A 17,736-nucleotide genomic window follows, 5' to 3' on the forward strand; every position below is an offset into this window, starting at 1 on the left:
ATTTTAAAATTGCTTTGTATTTTGCTAATTTTGCTGATTTATTATAAATGAAGAGGAAGGATAGAGTCTGAAATAACCTCTAAGACAGCATATTATAGCTAATTATCTGCAAAATTAACAATGGAAATTAAAGGACAAACCAGTGATTGTTCAGATATCTCTTTCTCCTGTCAGTGGTTGTCTTATATTTGCCCTCACTACCCTTTGGTGACCAATGTTCAGATATCACAGGTGTATATGCATACCTCATTGCCTTGAATTTACCCACTCCCCTATATAGGATATCTTATTTATGATCTCAGTATAACAGAATATATTATATTCTTTATCAAAAACATAACAGTGATAAGTAAAATGGATTGAGCACTTTCTCTGGCCAGTGAAAGTACTTTCAGTATTTCCTTACAATTCGTATGAGGTAGGTACAATTGTTGACTCCACTTTATAGGTGAGAGAGCCTCATTTTAGAAAGGTTGGAGCACTTGTCCTTGGTTACAGAGATGATAAAAGTGACAGAATCTGGATTCAAAGCCAAGCATTTCAGATCAGATACTGTATTAGCTACTACAAACTAAAGGTAGTGTGCAGTACTGATGGAGACCTGATTATAAACCTATTACTAAAAACCAGAGGGGTCAAATTATTAATTTCTTTGGACTTTAGTTTTGTATTTATAAAGTGAAAAGTTTGGATTAGAGTGTTGTCTAATATCATCCCTCCAATCCTGACATTCTATGTGCAAGGTGATATTTTAAAAGATACTAATTTTTTCCCCTAAATGTAATGTTGGATATTTTTAATAGATGAATCAGCCTTCTTATGTGATCTTTTTTGTAATATTTCATATTCTGAGAATTGTATTTTAAAGTGATCTTTGATCATGATTGCATAGTGCAGTGGTTAGCAGAATGGGCTCCTGAGTTAGTGTTATGAGACAATTCTCTATGGATCTCACATTTCTACACATCTTGCAAAGAGTGGTATGGGCAGATATTGTTCCAAAGTATCTTTTCAAGGATGTTTGTATTTTGATTAACTTTTGAAGACAGAGATAATATGTCCCTCCATAGTAGAGGGTAGGTTTATTTTGCTGTCTAGTATAATATTGAGGATGTTTCCCTCTGGAATAGATTTGCTTATAGCCCATTATAAAAGAATGGGATTTCTTAAACTCAGGTTCCTCAGCTGTAATGAAAACTTACTGTAACCTTTCGTTTCTATAACAAAATATCTGAGATAATCAACTTATAAAAAGGAAAGATTTCCTTTTGTTCACAGTTTTGGAGATTAAATCCTTGATTGATTGGCCCTGTTGTTTTGGGCCTATTGTGTCACAGTGTATGTCATGGTGGGCACATGATAAAGGAGACCTGTTCCCCTCATGGCCAGGTATGAAAGAGAGGAAGAAAAGGTCCTACTGTCCCCTTCAAAGGTATACTCCCACTGACTGGAAGACCTTTCATTAGGTCCCAACTCTTCCTACTGCCTCCTAACATGTCAAGTTGGGGACCTAGCCTTTAACACATGGGACCTTTGGACAACATCCCAGATCCAAAATACAGCATTCACTATATGTGCATCATCCATCTGGACTATTCCATATCATCTCCTTGGGACTTGAGGGTCAAGGGAAACAGATGTGAATATTAAGCTCATGCTGCCTGCTTTGCTGAGAATAAAGTCCTTTGTCTGACTCAGAAGCCTTATGTCTTCAGCCAGCATCCATGGAACTTTGATATACTAACTTGTTAGCTTGCAAGTATGGTAGAATCTTAGATCCTGTATAGTTGTTGACATAAAGGTAGCCAGTGGCCACTAGTGACTGTTTACATTTCATTAAATTTCCCAATCAACACTATTTACATTTTAAGTGCTCAGTAGCTGCACTAGGCTATTGGTGACTATTGGACAGTGCAAATATGAAATATTCCTATGATCACAAAAATATTAGAACTTTTATATGTTAGAACCTCTATTTGTTAAGGACCCACCATTAAATATTTTAGGCTTTGCAAAGCACACATTCTCTGTTGTAAGCACTCACCTCTAGTGCTCTACTATTTGTCATACATAAATGAGTGTTAATGTGTTCCAGTGAGTATGTATTTGTAAAAATAGATGACAGGCCAGATTTGTGCCATAGGTCATAATTTGTTGATCCTTCCTCTAGACTTACATTGTGTGGGTTTTAATTGTCTCCACACTAGCTGTGTGACTTTAGGCAAGTTACGTAGCTTTTCTCTACTTCAGTTTCTTTTATCTATAAAATAATGATACCTCTAAGCTTATGTGCTTAGCACATGATAAATGCTCACTATTACTAATCTAATGATGGATAAAGAAAAGGGTGAATGGAGGGAATATAGTTTTGTTGATAACTGTTAAGCTTATTCTGTTATCTTTTACTATTACCAATATTTTTATATCAAGGTGCTTTGATGTTTTTAGTAAAGGACTTGTGAGAATTATATACACGGGCAGGGAATTTCTGAGTTACAGGATATATAGTTATCCAGTTTTGACTGCACAATGCTTGATTGCTCTCATAGTGTCTACAAGATCTGCAAGATCTGCATGGTCAGTACTGCCTAGGTTTCTTATGTTCTGACTTCTCTGCCAATATTCGGCATTATCCAGCTTTTGAATTTTGCCTTATATGTTAAGATGGTCTAAATGATTGTTTTAATTTTCATTTAATTTTATATATTAGTAATCTTTTTTTTTTTTTTTGGCTGTACTGGGGATCGAACTCAGGGCCTTGTGCTTGCAAGGCAAGCACTCTACCAGCTGAGCTATCTCCCCAGCCCTAATTTTATATATTAAATGACCTATTTTATTTTTTCTCCTGGAAAATGTCTTTTTGTAATTATTTGGTCATATTCCTGTTAGAGTTGCTATTCTTTTCCCCCCACTAATTTCTAAGATACCTTGTATTTTATAGTTACATGGTTTTAAACATTTCAAATATCTTCTCCCATTCTGTTCTAGGTATGTATTTTCTTGATTGCTTGGTTGCATTGAAATTTTATTTTACTATGATCAAATATATCATTTTTTTTCCCCATTTGATTGCAGTCTTAAACTGGTTTAAGTCCTTCTGAGGGAAACACTGAGAGAATACTTGCAGTAGAGGGAAAAGTTGTGATAATGTTGCTGTGGGTATCTGGCTTCAGAAGGGCAGAGGAGGCTTGTTGGTAAAAGACAGAATTCAAGTTGACACCAGAGTTAGGGATGGTGGAAAAAACGTAGAAAGGAAAGAATATGAGGCAGTATCTAAAGATAAGATACTTTTTTTTTTTTAAGGTACTCAAGTAAATAATGTTTGATTGGTTTACAGACATGTTAGATAAATAAAGTTTTGAAGTGCTTTGCAAACCATTCATATATTTGGACTTCATCGTAAAACAATTACAAAGTTTTAGACAGAGGAAAGTCTTTTTTTCTTTTTTCTTGAGCACGCTAGGCAAATACTCTTAACACTGAACTACATCCTAGCCCCAGAGGAGAGCCTTGTTTACTTAGAGAAGGTCACACTGCTTAATGAAGATGGCATCAGGATTCATAATTTTATTTTTAATTTTATCTTTTTACTCATTGTGATAGTATTTAACAGAGGAATTTAAGTCATTGGCCTGCTCACCTACTCCTCATGTATTTAGAATTGTTAAACCTAATAATCTTAAACTAGAATCTACTGTGGCATTTTATTTTAAGCTTTCTGGGTTTTTTTTTTTTAACGTCCTGTTTGTTTTACTTTTATTAGTCATTTTTGACATTGCTGATTTTATCTGGTGATTTTAAAGTTATAAAACTTCAGATTTAAAAATATTTTCACACTAATATTTTTTACTCTTATTGTGAAGGAAACTGAGCATAGTATGTGTGTGTGTGTATACACACACATACATACAATGGAATACTATTTATTTACCCCTAAAAAATGAAGGAAATTATGTCATCTGCAACAAAATGAAATCAATCTACAGGACATTTTACTAAGTTAAATAAGTCTGGCATAGAAAAACAGATTCCACTTATAGGTAGAATCTATAAACATAAAATTCTCTGGAAAAAGAATGGTGTGTGGGAGAGTGAGGATATCGGGAAGATAGTGATCAAAGAGCATAAACTTTCAGTTAGCTAGAAGGGCTGAGTTATAGTAAGCTATTGCATAGCAGGGTGACTATAGTTAATAATAATGTGTGCTTCAAAAGCTAAAAGTGGATTTTAAATATTATCACCACAAAGGAAGAAGTAGGTAAGGTGATAGATATGCAACATAGCCTAATATACTCATTCCATAATGTATGCACACATCAAATATCATACTGTGCACCGTAAAATATATAATTGTTATTTGTCATTTTTTTTAAAAATGAAAAAGTACTACTTGGTTCCCCTTTAGTTGCTATGGTAATCCTTTCATTTTATCCTTCTATCTCCTCAATGTTAAAGAAGTAATCTAACAGAAACATGCCAAAATATATACTTTTAAATACAGATATTTTATTCTTAAAACATTATAAAAACTCCCCAATATGTAATTTTTTTACTCTGGAAAAGTAACATAAAGTAAATGAATATAAACGTATAGTTTTCCATTTAAAATGTTTTACAGGCATTAACATAAATAGTGACTCTCCAGTTGGAAGAAAGCTGAGTATTCATTCTGAGAAAAGCAATGGTAAGTATGAACACAATCTGAAAAGAAATATGTTCCATATTAAGCTACATTTGATTTAAACCCAGTTCATGTAGTTACTCTAGAATTTAGATTATTTGGTTTTCGGAAAAGAGCTATAAAGTCTAAAAAGCTAACTTTTAAAGATAAATGTATTCTAACAGTTGTATCCAGCCATGTTTGGAAATAGTAATAGTGTATTTTTGTTGTTGTTGTTGTTGTTGTTCAAAGCATGTGATTTGATCCATGCTTTTGGAAAGCATTCCTTTGAAAATTTGTTATGGGAAATCTCCCCAAGTATAGACTGGCTTCCTTTTGAATTCAATGTGCCAACACTATAGCCAGGAGTTAACTTTTACTATTAACACATTTTCATCACTGGTAGAAAGTGTGGGAAATTTCTCAAAGTAAGGTTGCATGGTATGTAATAGAATGTGTAAATGGAGCAATTCAGTTTGACTAGAACATCATGGGGAGATGGTTTATTGGGAAGCACATGCTAAATTGTATGTCATATACTTTCATTGATTTATCCATGTGTGCACTTATTTATTTATCTGCTTGCTTCCAGCTGCTTGTCAGACATTGCTGTCTCTTCCTGTGGATTTTAATTTAGAAAATATATTAGGTAAATACTATATTGTTTAAACCTTTAATAAATTAAATCAAAGGTTTTGTTTAGTTGTTGTTTAGTAAATGGGAATATGTGCCAAAGCTTCTTTCTAAAGAAGTGGGGAAACTATTCTAAATTTCTTTTTCTTGAACATAGTGTGCATTAACTTTTATATCATAACAAACTTTACTCTAGGCTAAACTATAAACACCTTGTAGATATTAGTATAATATTAATAGTGAAGCACTCCAAAAAGAAGGAATAATGTAAGATTTTAAGTATCACATATACAATTAAACTTTGCCCTCTTTTAGAAAAAAAAATTCAAACCTGCTTCTTGCTGCTTTTAAAAAATCAGGTAACAGAAGTACAATTACTCTTCAAAATGACTAGTTTTATCTTTTATTCTGCTATTGTTAAATATAGGTGACTATTTTAGAGCTGATGAATTTGCAGATCAGTCTCCTGGAAACCTCAGTTCTTCGTCTCTCAGAAGAAAGCTTTTTTTAGATGGGAATGGAAGTATCTCTGACTCCTTACCTTCGGCTTCTCCCGGAAGTCCTCATAGTAGTGCTCAAGCCTCACTTGAGGTGTTTTATTCAATAGATTTATCTCCTGTACAGCATAAGAGCCCTGTGCAGACACCAAGTTCGGTAAGAAGTATACTAATAAGTGGATTGTTGACTTGCAGATGTACTTGGATCTAGATGCTCAGATTGCACTCAAAAGGCAAATTTGTCTTCTGGGTATTATGCTTCATGAATATATAAACCCAATTCATATGTTGTCATTAGTCTTAGCAATGTTTTTAGTCTGACTTTCCAATTTTGTGTTCAGAGGTGTATGGGATGACCAAATTTATCATGAGTTTCAAGGAATCTCAACATAGGTTATTTACGGAATTAGGAAAGATTTTACAGTGTAACACAACTGGATTGGCATTAATGGAATAAATTTAAAAATTTTTTCATACTTGCTTGGTGTGAAAGGTGATGGTTTGCTTAAACACAATGCATTTAATTGTTTTGACTAACATTCTATTTCAAAATTTTTCTAGTAGTCTTCTTAAGTTATCTTTGTTATAAGAGCCTTTTGTTGGTTCTTGTGAATGATTCCTAGTTTACAAATGTTTTCTGACGATGAAGACAAATAGGATGCAGTATGAGTTGAAAAAGAGAACCTTATAAACATACTCATTTATTATTTATATATTTTTATCATAGGAGCAGTTTTCTTCTAGTCCTATTCAGGCTAATGCAAAAAATACAGTTTGGGAAGCATAACCAGCCCTTCACCTATTTCTTCACCCACTTTCTCACCAATTGCACTTCAAATAGGAAAGACACCACTCTCAGGTATGTCTCAAAATATGTTAAAATTTTTGTACTCTGTGTATTTTTTATTGAAGAGGCTCTTTTATCAGAGCTATAAGTGATCATTCTAATGTGTAGAAGCTTTGTTTACAAAAGGAACAATTTATTTTCAAAGATTGGAATTCTCAAAGTTCTACTCTACTATTAAATATAGTTATCTGATTAGCAATATTTATATCACTATAAAAGAAAGGTGGCAATTTGAGAGACAAGTTGTTTTTTATATACCTTCTGATCTATAGTTTTAGATTTGGTAACCACATTTGTATTTTGTAAAGAGGTATATTTGGATAAGGTCTTTAAACTAAATATAATATAGAAATTTATGTACTTCTCTTTGAAAAAAAATTATACCACTTTTTAAAAATTTCACATTTTTAGAAAACCTTTTTATAGTAAATAAAATTGGAAAATTGAAAACTTTTGTTAGTAATTTCTTAATGTAAGTGCGTGGGTATATATATGAATAAACATGAGTATGTTTATATATGTTGTATATTATTTTTTCACAAAGCATTTTATTATTTCACAAAGCTTTTTATTGTTGCAAATATTATTTTATTTTCTTTTTTCTTGCCTTTTGCTTTTTTCCTCTTGCCTTTTGCCTTTCTTAGGCCAGGCAATTCATTTATTTTTCTTTCAAAAGCATTGTTTTGAAACATTTTATGCATGTATCATTTATTGTTGCTTTTCTTTTGCTTTTTGTTTTGTGGTGCTGGGGATTGAACTCACTGCCTCATTCATGTTAGGCAAACACTTTGCCACTGAATTACACCCCAGTCCCATGTATCATTTGTTTTTAACCATTGGTAACCATTTAAATTGTTTCTAATTTTTCTTTTTTATAGAACTAATGATTATCCTTGTGTATATATTATGTTGGATATATTTATATTGTTAGCTTAAATTCTCAAGTGAAATTATTTGGTCAAGCAGGGGTGGATATTTTAAAACTCTTGATGAATTTTGTTCATTTTCTTTATAAAAGGTTGTACCAGTTGAAATTTCCATCAAAAAATGTCTAGGAAAGTTGTTTTTTTCCATCCAGAAATATTGATATTATTCTTTTTGATGTTCATTATTTGAATACATTTCAAAAAGATGTCTTACTGCTTTAATTTTTGTATCTTTGTTCATTAAGAATGTTGAACTTTTCCCAAATGTTTCTTGGCCGTTTGTGTTAGTTCAGTCTCTAGTTATTGATGAATAGTTTTTAATTGTTTAAGCATCTATACTTCTTATTATTTGTTTGGTTGAACGCTTTTTATATGTAATTTACCATTGGGAAGATTATTTATGTGCTTTTGTCTATTTTTTAATCTTTGATTTTTATTAAGCTAATGAGTTATAAAACATTGAGTTTTAAAGCATTTTTACTATTTTGATTGTCATTAGGCTTTTTATTGTTGCAAATATTATTTTCTTTTTTTGCCTTTTGATGTTGGTTCTGGTATTTTGTATAAAAGCAAATACATTTTTATATATTTAATTTACTAGGTATATCTGTTACATTGTTTCTCTCAATGGATTTACTAGGGATCTACTTGAGATATGTAGGGGTGGTATCGTTATGAATAATTTTGGTATAATAGTGATATGTTCATGGAGAATAATTTTCAGGAAGTAAAATATTGTAAAATAGGGAAAAAGGCAGAGAAACTATTTTTGAGTCTTATCCTGCTTATTGAGACACATTTACTTGTGTTATTAGTTTTAACACTAAAATTTCACCTTAGTACACAGAACTCATACAGAAATCCAATTTTTCTGGCATGAAACATGATTAACATTTAGTAATGGCTTTTCCAAAAGTTTTCATGTTTTTCTGATGTGATTTTTCTTCTAATCTTTTAGATCAAAAGAAGTTTACTTTTCATTCTCCTGATGCTTCATCTGGAACAAATTCTAATGGAATTACTAATCCATGCATCAGAAGTCCTTATATAGATGGCTGCTCACCAATTAAAAATTGGTCTCCTATGAGACTTGAGATGTGTAGAGGTGGTTCTCAGTATCGGACCTCACTGATTAGGATACCTTTTACTCTTGAGACTCACAGTGAAGATGAAGAAGATAAAGATAATGTTCCTTCCACAGAAGTCTCATCTCCCGTCATTGATGCTGCAGAAATACACCTTCAGCAATTGAATAGTGACAATTCTACACGTGGCACACATTTAGTTGTGACTGCCATGTCCATTACACAAAATCAGTCCAGTGTTTCTGAGAAGGAATTAGCACTGTTGAAGGACATTGAAAGTGAGGAGAATGACACTGTGGATATGGTTGATCCTGTAGAGACAGTAGATGAGAACACTTGGATTAAGGAGCCAGTTGATAATGGGAGTTTGCCTATGACTGATTTTGTGAGTGGAATTGCCTTCAGTATTGAACACTCTCAAATGTGTATGTCACCTCTTGCAGAAAGCAGTGTTCTCCCTTGTGAAAACAGTAACATTCAGGTAAGATATTTTAATATTCTGTTGTCCTTCATTTACTCCCTTGGTGGTCTTTATCCTTTTTTCCCAAGTTTATAGTGTGAGAAAGCTAATGGGTTAAATGTGAGGACTGTAGCATTTTATACTTAGAAAAAAATCAGTGCCAAGTGATATCAGGAGGGTTAGTTTCTTTTTATTAGAGCTAATTATGCATATCATAGTATATAATTCAGTATGCATCATTATGCATGTTTCCTATTGGAGTAAGAAAAGATGAGAGCAGAAAAGAAATCAAGCTGCTTTGTGTTTGTAGACTGCTAGAGTAAGGCAACCTCTCAGGATTCATCTTTCATGTGAATTTAATGCCAAATTAATGCAATTTCTGGTATAATATTCATGTTCTAAAAATACATAGTGTTTTTTTCTTTAAGTGATTATAGGAGCAAACAGTTTAGAGCATTTTTATGTATAACTTTTTGTAGTTTTTTAAAATGTGATTTATAGCCCACATTTTTCATATAATTGTACATCTCCAATTTTCCAGTATTTGGCAATAGGTAATCCTCATCTATTTGACAGATGTATATATTTCATCCAAAGTATACTTATTTTTGAAAGACATTTGTTCCATTAATTGCATTACTCTGTAATTTTGCAGAGAATATTAAATGATCTTCAAAATAGTCACAAGGGCAAATCTTGTCTACCCTTTCTTGGTAACAACATCTAACACTTACATAGTCCTTGGTATGTGCCCAACACTATTGTGAATCCATTATGTGTGTTAATGCAGTTAATCTGTACTATAATCTTGTGAAGTAGATGTATTAATATCCCCATTTTACAGATGAGAAAACTGAAAGTAAGAGAGGTTAAGTAAATTTCCTAAAACTTTTATAATTAGTAAGTGGTAGAACCAAGATTTGATCCTAACAGCCTGGATTTAGAGTCCATGTTCTTTAATCCAAGTTTATACTGATTCACAATGGTAGATAGTTTTATGTCGTATTTCAATGTGCAAGCACTCTTCTAACTCCTTTATATATATTAATTCATGTAGTTGACACAATAACTCCATAATGCTTTAGTGTTGTCAGTTTTGGCATGCTGAAGTTGAAAACATATGGACAAATTCTAAATAATTTAAAAATAAATATAATCTTTTGCTCATATTTTTATGCCTATGTTGCCTCTCCTGACCTCTAGGTTCCTTACTCAAAAAGATGTATACTAGAATCACTTTTACATATTTTAGATTCTAAAGTTGGTTTCATAAGTAGAAAAAGATATAGTTAAACTTAGCCTTAAAAGTATTATTAACTTTTAGTTCTCTCTTCCATTTTTTCTCCCTTTCTTTGTTGGCAGAGCATTTATAGAGGAGTTACAAAATGCCCATATTGAAATGTACCTGAATAAGCATCTAATTCAATTACCCAGTGGCAGCTTATATCCTTCTCTAATTGTAGTCACTACCAAATTGTTGCCTAATTTTTGCTTGATGTACCTACAGGGATATTCTATATCATTTCCAAACTTTTCTCACCCTATAGACCACTTCTTATGTTTGAACTAAAATGTTCTGTCTGTGATATCAACCAAGTAGTCTCAGTTTTATCCTTTGGGTTCTATCATAATGCCTACCTTTTGTGGAGATTTTTGCAATTAAAACAGTTTTCATCTATTGTTGTTTTTCTACCACAGAGGTAGTTTTCAAACAAAAACAAAACATGTTTTTCCAGAGCCTTTTGACCTACTTTCCTGTGGATTGACTGACTTATGTGCATATATCAGCTGTCATCCTGGGAATTCCCTTAACTTCCCCTGTGTTCTGTAGCTTCCTGTTTTGTGCAACCCATGCTTCTTTTTTCTGATTTACTTCTCATTTTGTTGGAATACATTTCTGGTAGCTGTCTAAGGAAGAGGACATTTTTTAAGACATTGCCTATCTACTGATGTGTTCATTCTTCCCTTACATTGAGTTTAGAAATAATTGCCCTTTAGAGTTTGAAAGCACTGTGCTAGTGAGAGATCTATTCAGTGCTTAATCTTCTGCAAATATCTTTTTCCCCCTGTCTGGACCTGTGTAGGTAAAGCAGTGTTCTGAAACTTCAGTGATTTTGTTTAGTGTGGGTTTCTTTTCATCTACTCTGCTATCACTCAGAATGCCCTTATGGACTGTGAACTTATGATCTTTTCTTGAGAAATAGCTTAGCTTTTTCTCTCATTTTCACTATTCTCTCTGGAACTCCTTTTGATTTTCCAGTTTAAAAAAAAACTTTTGACTATATTTTTATCACTTTTTATTCTAATTTGTATATCTTTAATTTATAAATTTTTTTCATTTTTTCTTTTAGAATCTATGATATGGCAACCAAGGCATTGCTTAGTTTGGCATTTGTCTTATTTTCTACCTTTGTTTCCCCTTGTTTTCTTTGTTTCAGTCCCACTGGCTTTTCAGAATTATGAATAACCATGTTCCTTTCTTTGAAAGGGCCTTTATGCATCCCATGAAGAATTTCTATCTCATTTACCTTTACCTAGTTAACTTTTTATTTTTTAGTTGACGACTTCTTGGTCACTTCCTCAGAAAAAACTTCCTTAATCACAGTGACCACACTAGTCCTCATTATATGTTTTTATAATATCATGTCCAGTTTTTCATTCTTCCCAGTTATACCATTAATTTAATAATTGTATATATTTTTATCCCTAGTGTTTATACCAAAACTTGGCACATAATAGCCACACATTAAATATTTGTGTAATGAAAACAGGATGAATGTGTAGACAAGTTCAGCCAGAGGGGCTGTATAATGAGAACAGCAGTGAACTAAGATTTGGAGCCTGAGGAAAAATTGAGCAGTTGAATAAAGGAAATAAATCCCCTGAAGTAGTCCGAGAATGAACCTGTGTAAGAGAAGAAAGGGACACAATTAAAGTATAGTGTAATGGAGCATCTTGAATAGGGAAGAATGTCAAAACAAGAGCCTTGGATAGTGGTTGCTGGAATAATAACAAAAGAACTAATAATTGAACAGCCTTAAGGTGGGAAGGTGAAAAGTGAATAGAAGGAATGTTCAAGAAGGTGAGGAAATGAAATCATGTGTGTAGATAACTCTTTGAAAAGACTTACTTTTTAAGGGAAAGAAATGATAGGGACGACCATCAAAGTTCACAATTTTGGCTCTGGGCACAGTGTATACCTGTAATCCCAGCTATTGGGGTGGCTGAGACCAAAGGATCACAAGCTTGGAGACCATCCAGGGCAACTTAGTGAGACTCTGTCTCATAATAAAATTGAAATGGGGCAGAGGCTGCTCGTAAAGTCCCCCTGAGTTCAATCCCCAGTACTGCCAAAAAAAAAGAAGTCCAACATCTTTTTGTAGTTTGGTTTTTCACTTTGTTTTACTTTAGAGGGGAGAAGCAGTATATTTAAATGTAAGAAAAAGAGATGTTTTAAAACTAGAATTTGGCAGGAATTATTAATAATAGGTATCAGTTATGTGCCCTTTTCAAGTACCAGAGACCCTGCCCAGTGTTTTACAGTCAGAATTCAAACCTCATGATACTTTACAGATGCAATATCCTAATATGTAGAATGGTAATAATCCATTTTATAGATGAGGGAACTGGGACATGCAAGATGGGATAGAATCTAGAACCTTGGTAGGTTTGGCAGAGGTAATCCTACTTTTATCAGAGGGCAGAGATTGGGATGGGCATGGGTGAGAGTGTTTGTAGTTTGGGGGCTAGCATAGCATTAAAGAATATGGGCTTGGAAAAACATGGCAGATTTCAGTTATAGTGCCCTGCTCTGTTAGCTTTATGAATTTCAGAAAGTGACAACTTTTTAAAATTTACTACCTCTTCTTTAAATTGAGGAATAGGATTATAGGATAATAGCATGATTTGTGGTTACATAATGTGACTGAACAGTGCCTGATAGGAGGTAATGGGAGACAAGATCCTCTGAATGGTCACAAGCAAGGGGAGCCCATAGTGATGAACTGCTGAGGCACATTTCAAGAAACGTGATTGTAAAGCACAACTGTTGACAACTTTACATAATGTAAAACATTATGTAAAGGTTTTTAAAGCTTATGATTTATGTAATAGAAAAACAGATTTTAGGAGCAAGTGAAAGTAGGATGATTGACAACAGATAGAAATTTAAAAGTACCCTAAGAATATGCACTTTTCACACATAGCTAAATTTGAATTACTGTTTTCTTATTTCCAGGCTTTGGGATCTTAAGGCAGGATCCATTTGACAGTGCATATACCATAACTTTTTCACATTTTTAGTACTTCATTCTTCTCAGGTATAAAGTGGTACTAATGCCCATCTTGATGCCTATGGAAATAACAAGATGACCTGTGTAGTCTGGTTAGTACACAGTAGGCATTGACATTGGTAGTGGTCTAGATGAGAGTTTTGAGGTCAGCCACCATCTGAGTGGGACTCTCATTGATCCTGCTCTTCCTATAGAATGTGACACACTCCCCTTGTGCCTTATTCCCTCATACACTATTGAGTAACTTTTCCCTTGACCGATTCATTTATGTATTAGTATTGAGTTATGAGCCAGTTATTTGGAAGTGATGAATATTAGAACAAAGAGTTATTGGCAGATTCTCTGGAAGCAATCTGATATTTACATTTTTTATCAAATATCTATTGAATGTTAGCAGAACCAGGTGTTTCCCTTGAGATATAATGTTAGATTCTGTTTTACAGCCTTGTTGTAATGAAACGTGACTCCCAGTAGTGAGCAAATATGCATCCATCCCTGAAAACTAGAACATTTTTCTTAGGATTGTAAGTGGTAGAAGGTTATTTTCTAGGCTATTATAAATGTTCAGAAGAGTAACAAAAGTACATTGTCATCCTTCTGCCCCTAATTTGCAAAGCGGGGTTAAGTACTAGATGAATTCCTTTTTGGGGTTATTTTGTGTGTTGTTTGGTGCTCAGCATTATGCAAGTAAATGGAGTGTTGTATTGTGAATAGAACCTGAGCTTTGGAGCCTCAGATCTTACTACCTCATTACTTATAACATTGTGAAAATTAAACTAGGATCTTTAACTTTCTCATCTGTAAAGGGATGTTGAAAAGAAATAAAAATAGTATTACATAAGAGTACCATGTAAGACCTGGAATTTTTCCTCAGTAAATGTGTTTCATAAACAGTAGTCCCTCTTATCAGTTTTCCTTTCCATGATTTCGTTTACCCATAGTCCAGAAATATTAAATGGAAAATTCAAGAAATAAACAATTCATGTTTTAAATTGCATGGCATTCTGAATAGCATGATGACACAAACTTCACATTGTCCCTCCATCACCCTGCTCAGGATGTCAGTCATCCTTTTCTCTGGCATGTCCACACTATAAAATACCATTAGTCACTTAGTAGTCATCTCAGTTATCAGATTGATCCTCATGATATTGAAGTCTGTCCTACTCTTATTTTAGTTAATAATGACCCCAAAGTGTGAATAGTGATGATGGCAATTTAGATATGCAAAAAAAAAAACCATAAAGTACTTCCTTGAAGTGAAAAGGAGACAGTACAGTAAGATTTTTGTTACTTAAAAGATCTTTTGAGATCATATTCACTTAACTTTTAATAAGTTGTAATTATTCTATTTATTAATTTCTTATTGTGCCTAACAAACTAAACCTTAGTTATGTACTTGTAGTACCAAAAACATTATATACATGGGATTTGGTACTATCCAGTTTTAGGCATTCACTGGGGATCTTGGATATCCCCCAGATAAAAGGGGATTACTGTGTGTACCAAATTAGAGTTTGCTAGAATCTTTATCTTTTGCTCTTCTGGGCCAGAACAGTGTATCTCCTAATGCAACATTTTTTATTAACATGAAAAATTGAACATGTAGAGCCATTACATGTGATATGATGAACAGTTGCATATGAGTATAATGTAACCCACTTTTTAAAAGAAATGTGTATTATTTTGAATACCCTTAAAAGTGACATTCCTTTTAGGTATTCCTTTTAGGCACCTAAACCATTTAAAGACAAGCTTGGAAAGCAATGTTGATTGTAATTCTTATTTTCATTTACTGGGTATGATCACAAAGTAACAGTAAAGCATGTTTTTAGTGGCTTATTCACTGATTCCAAAGGAAATTACAAGGTAGATTTCACTGGAAATAAAGTACTACACTGAAAAACAGTTCTTGTAGACTACATTTGATGTTTATATATTTTAAAAGTTTTGTTCTTTGGTTAACAGTAAATATTGTTCACTTGTAGTGAATTACAATATATAGTAACTCACTTATTTAGCTTTTAAGTTCTTCGAAGTAAGTTTTATGTAAATTAGATAAGTGAATTGAGTTTGCATATTTATTCTTAGGTGTATTCTTTTTCTCTCATTCCTGTCAGATGGATAGTGGTTATAATACACAGACTTGTGGAAGCAACATTATGGATACCATTGGGACAGAAAGTTACTGCAAAGAAAGTGATGCTCAAACCTTTGAAGTTGAGAATAAATCTCAAGTTTTTAATACAAAGGTATGGAGAAAATACATATGGTTGTAAGCTTAATATGGCTATAGGCTGGAAATATTAGCTGGGACTTTTCAACCTGTTTTCCTCCATTCTGTTTAAAGTTAATTACCATCTATGTCCCCATCCTGTCCATTCATTTAATAACAGTGGCAGAAGGTGGTTTTTAAATCTAAACATTTCAGTTTAACTTTCCCCATTATGAAGAGTGTAAGAGAAGAGTATGTAGAAGAGGCAGAACTAGCTCTACTTAGAACAAGTGAAGTCAGCTCCTTAAAATTAAAGTAGAAGAGGCATAAGTTTTTGCCTCCAATGTTGATTTTGCTGTCTTTGAACTATTTCATTAAAGTAGAAGAGGCATAAGTTTTTGCCTCCAATGTTGATTTTGCTGTCTTTGAACTATTTCAAAGACATCTCAAACTAAACAATAGAATTTATCAGAGGGGGAGATAGGACAATTGAGAGATTGCTTATCAGGTTATAAACATCTAAGGGCTATTTTCTTAAATGTTAAAGATTTGTTTGTTCTGATTATTATTTTTTTTATTTTAGATGTTTTTATTTTAGATGCGATAAAGTGTATGAAGGTGGTATACTTTTTTTTTTTTTTTTTTAACCCAGGGGTACTTAACCACTGAGCAACATCCCCAGCCCTTTTAAAAATATTTTATTAGAGATAGGGCCTCGCTAACTTACTGAGACCGGCTTTGAACTTGTGATCCTCCTGCCTCAGCCACCCGAAGCACTGGGATTATAGGTGTGCACTACCACACCCGGCTAACTGGGCTTTCTTGATATGGTATTTTTTATTATATATTCATACTTGAAACCAATCATAATTGGCTGACAGGACAATCTTTTTATTTTTATATGCCAGTTTATTACAATGCAGTATTAGCATTAGCAATGAACAACTATCCCAACTCTTCAAATGGAGTTTAACAGAAAGGCCACCTTACTTTTCATTTTGTCAGTCTGTTATAGTGTCAGAGTAAGTTTCTTCTAAGATTTCAGTTGAACAAAGTTGATTATGATAAATCCATTCAATTTAGGAGCTATAATTGTAGTTATCCACCTCAACGCAAGCAGGCATTAAGATACAGAAGGGGTTATTTTTGATACAGAATGTTGATTTGTCAAAACACATGTTTACTCTCCCTTTCTGCTAAGGAAATTTGCATTTGGCTTTTAAGAATAGTTCACTTAATAGCTGCATCCTTGAATGATCCTATTTAAACTGAAAACAGGTATTTTCTTTCACAGGAAGACCACACAACACAGAGGTATTGGATGAAAGCAGCAACTCCATCTCAGTACAGCAGTACATAAAACACCTCTGTCAGAACCAAAGATTGTTGCTGAATAGCTCCTTGTGTATTTTTATGCACAGATCAATAATGTGATGGTGATTGGGGAAAAATTGCTTCAAGTAACATTGCTTTTTTTCCTTTCCCTCCATAATGTGAAAAATCAAGGGCTTAATTTAGTGACATAGGAACAACAGAAAAACTCCTAGAACTTCAAGTTGCTGAATTACAAGTTTATTTTTTGTCAATAAATATTTTTGTACTCATCCTGAGTGATGTGTTTAACAATAAAAAATTGTGACAGAGCTAATGACTTGCTCCTATCCTACAGGGTCAACAAACTACTTAAGCCTTATTGACAGCACTAAATTTAGCAGTCATTCAAGATCATGGGACAAATGTTTAAATTGAAGGCACTCTATATTTTTATATAAAAACTTGTGAACACAAATGAATTTCAGTTACCATCTAGCTGTATAAAATCTTTAGATATAAAGCTTATTGAAGAAGTAAAAGGAAGTTAAATGAGTTTTCCTAAATTTTTTATTCTTGAACTGTTTGTTCATTTCTGTGGGGAAAATTCTTAAATCCAATAGCGGCCATTCTAATACCTTTAAAAAAATGTAACTATTGGGAAGGTAGTACTAACAGCATCACAACATATGTATTGCACTGTCGGGGGCAGGGGGTAAATATACCACCATTCTTAGGGCAAGAACACCCTCTCCAGTTCAAGCTTGGCTAAGGAAAGGATTAGAGCATGGGAGAATCAGAGAAACACTA

The 17,736-nt window shown here is 33.2% G+C and overlaps 1 protein-coding gene across 1 annotated transcript in view; it reads left to right on the top strand.

The window, feature by feature from the left end:
* Positions 1-17,219, top strand: part of Bora (BORA aurora kinase A activator) — a 27,800-nt gene extending 10,581 nt beyond the window's left edge. The window contains 8 exon segments of the mRNA XM_047552902.1: positions 4,619-4,684; positions 5,253-5,309; positions 5,721-5,947; positions 6,518-6,548; positions 6,551-6,649; positions 8,522-9,129; positions 15,521-15,652; positions 16,910-17,219. Of these exon segments, the coding sequence (XP_047408858.1) occupies positions 4,619-4,684; positions 5,253-5,309; positions 5,721-5,947; positions 6,518-6,548; positions 6,551-6,649; positions 8,522-9,129; positions 15,521-15,652; positions 16,910-16,975 (1,286 nt within the window). The 3' untranslated portion in view covers positions 16,976-17,219.
* Positions 17,220-17,736: the final 517 nt, after the last annotated feature.

Source organism: Sciurus carolinensis, chromosome 5, assembly GCF_902686445.1.
Source record: "Sciurus carolinensis chromosome 5, mSciCar1.2, whole genome shotgun sequence".
NCBI lineage: Eukaryota > Metazoa > Chordata > Mammalia > Rodentia > Sciuridae > Sciurus > Sciurus carolinensis.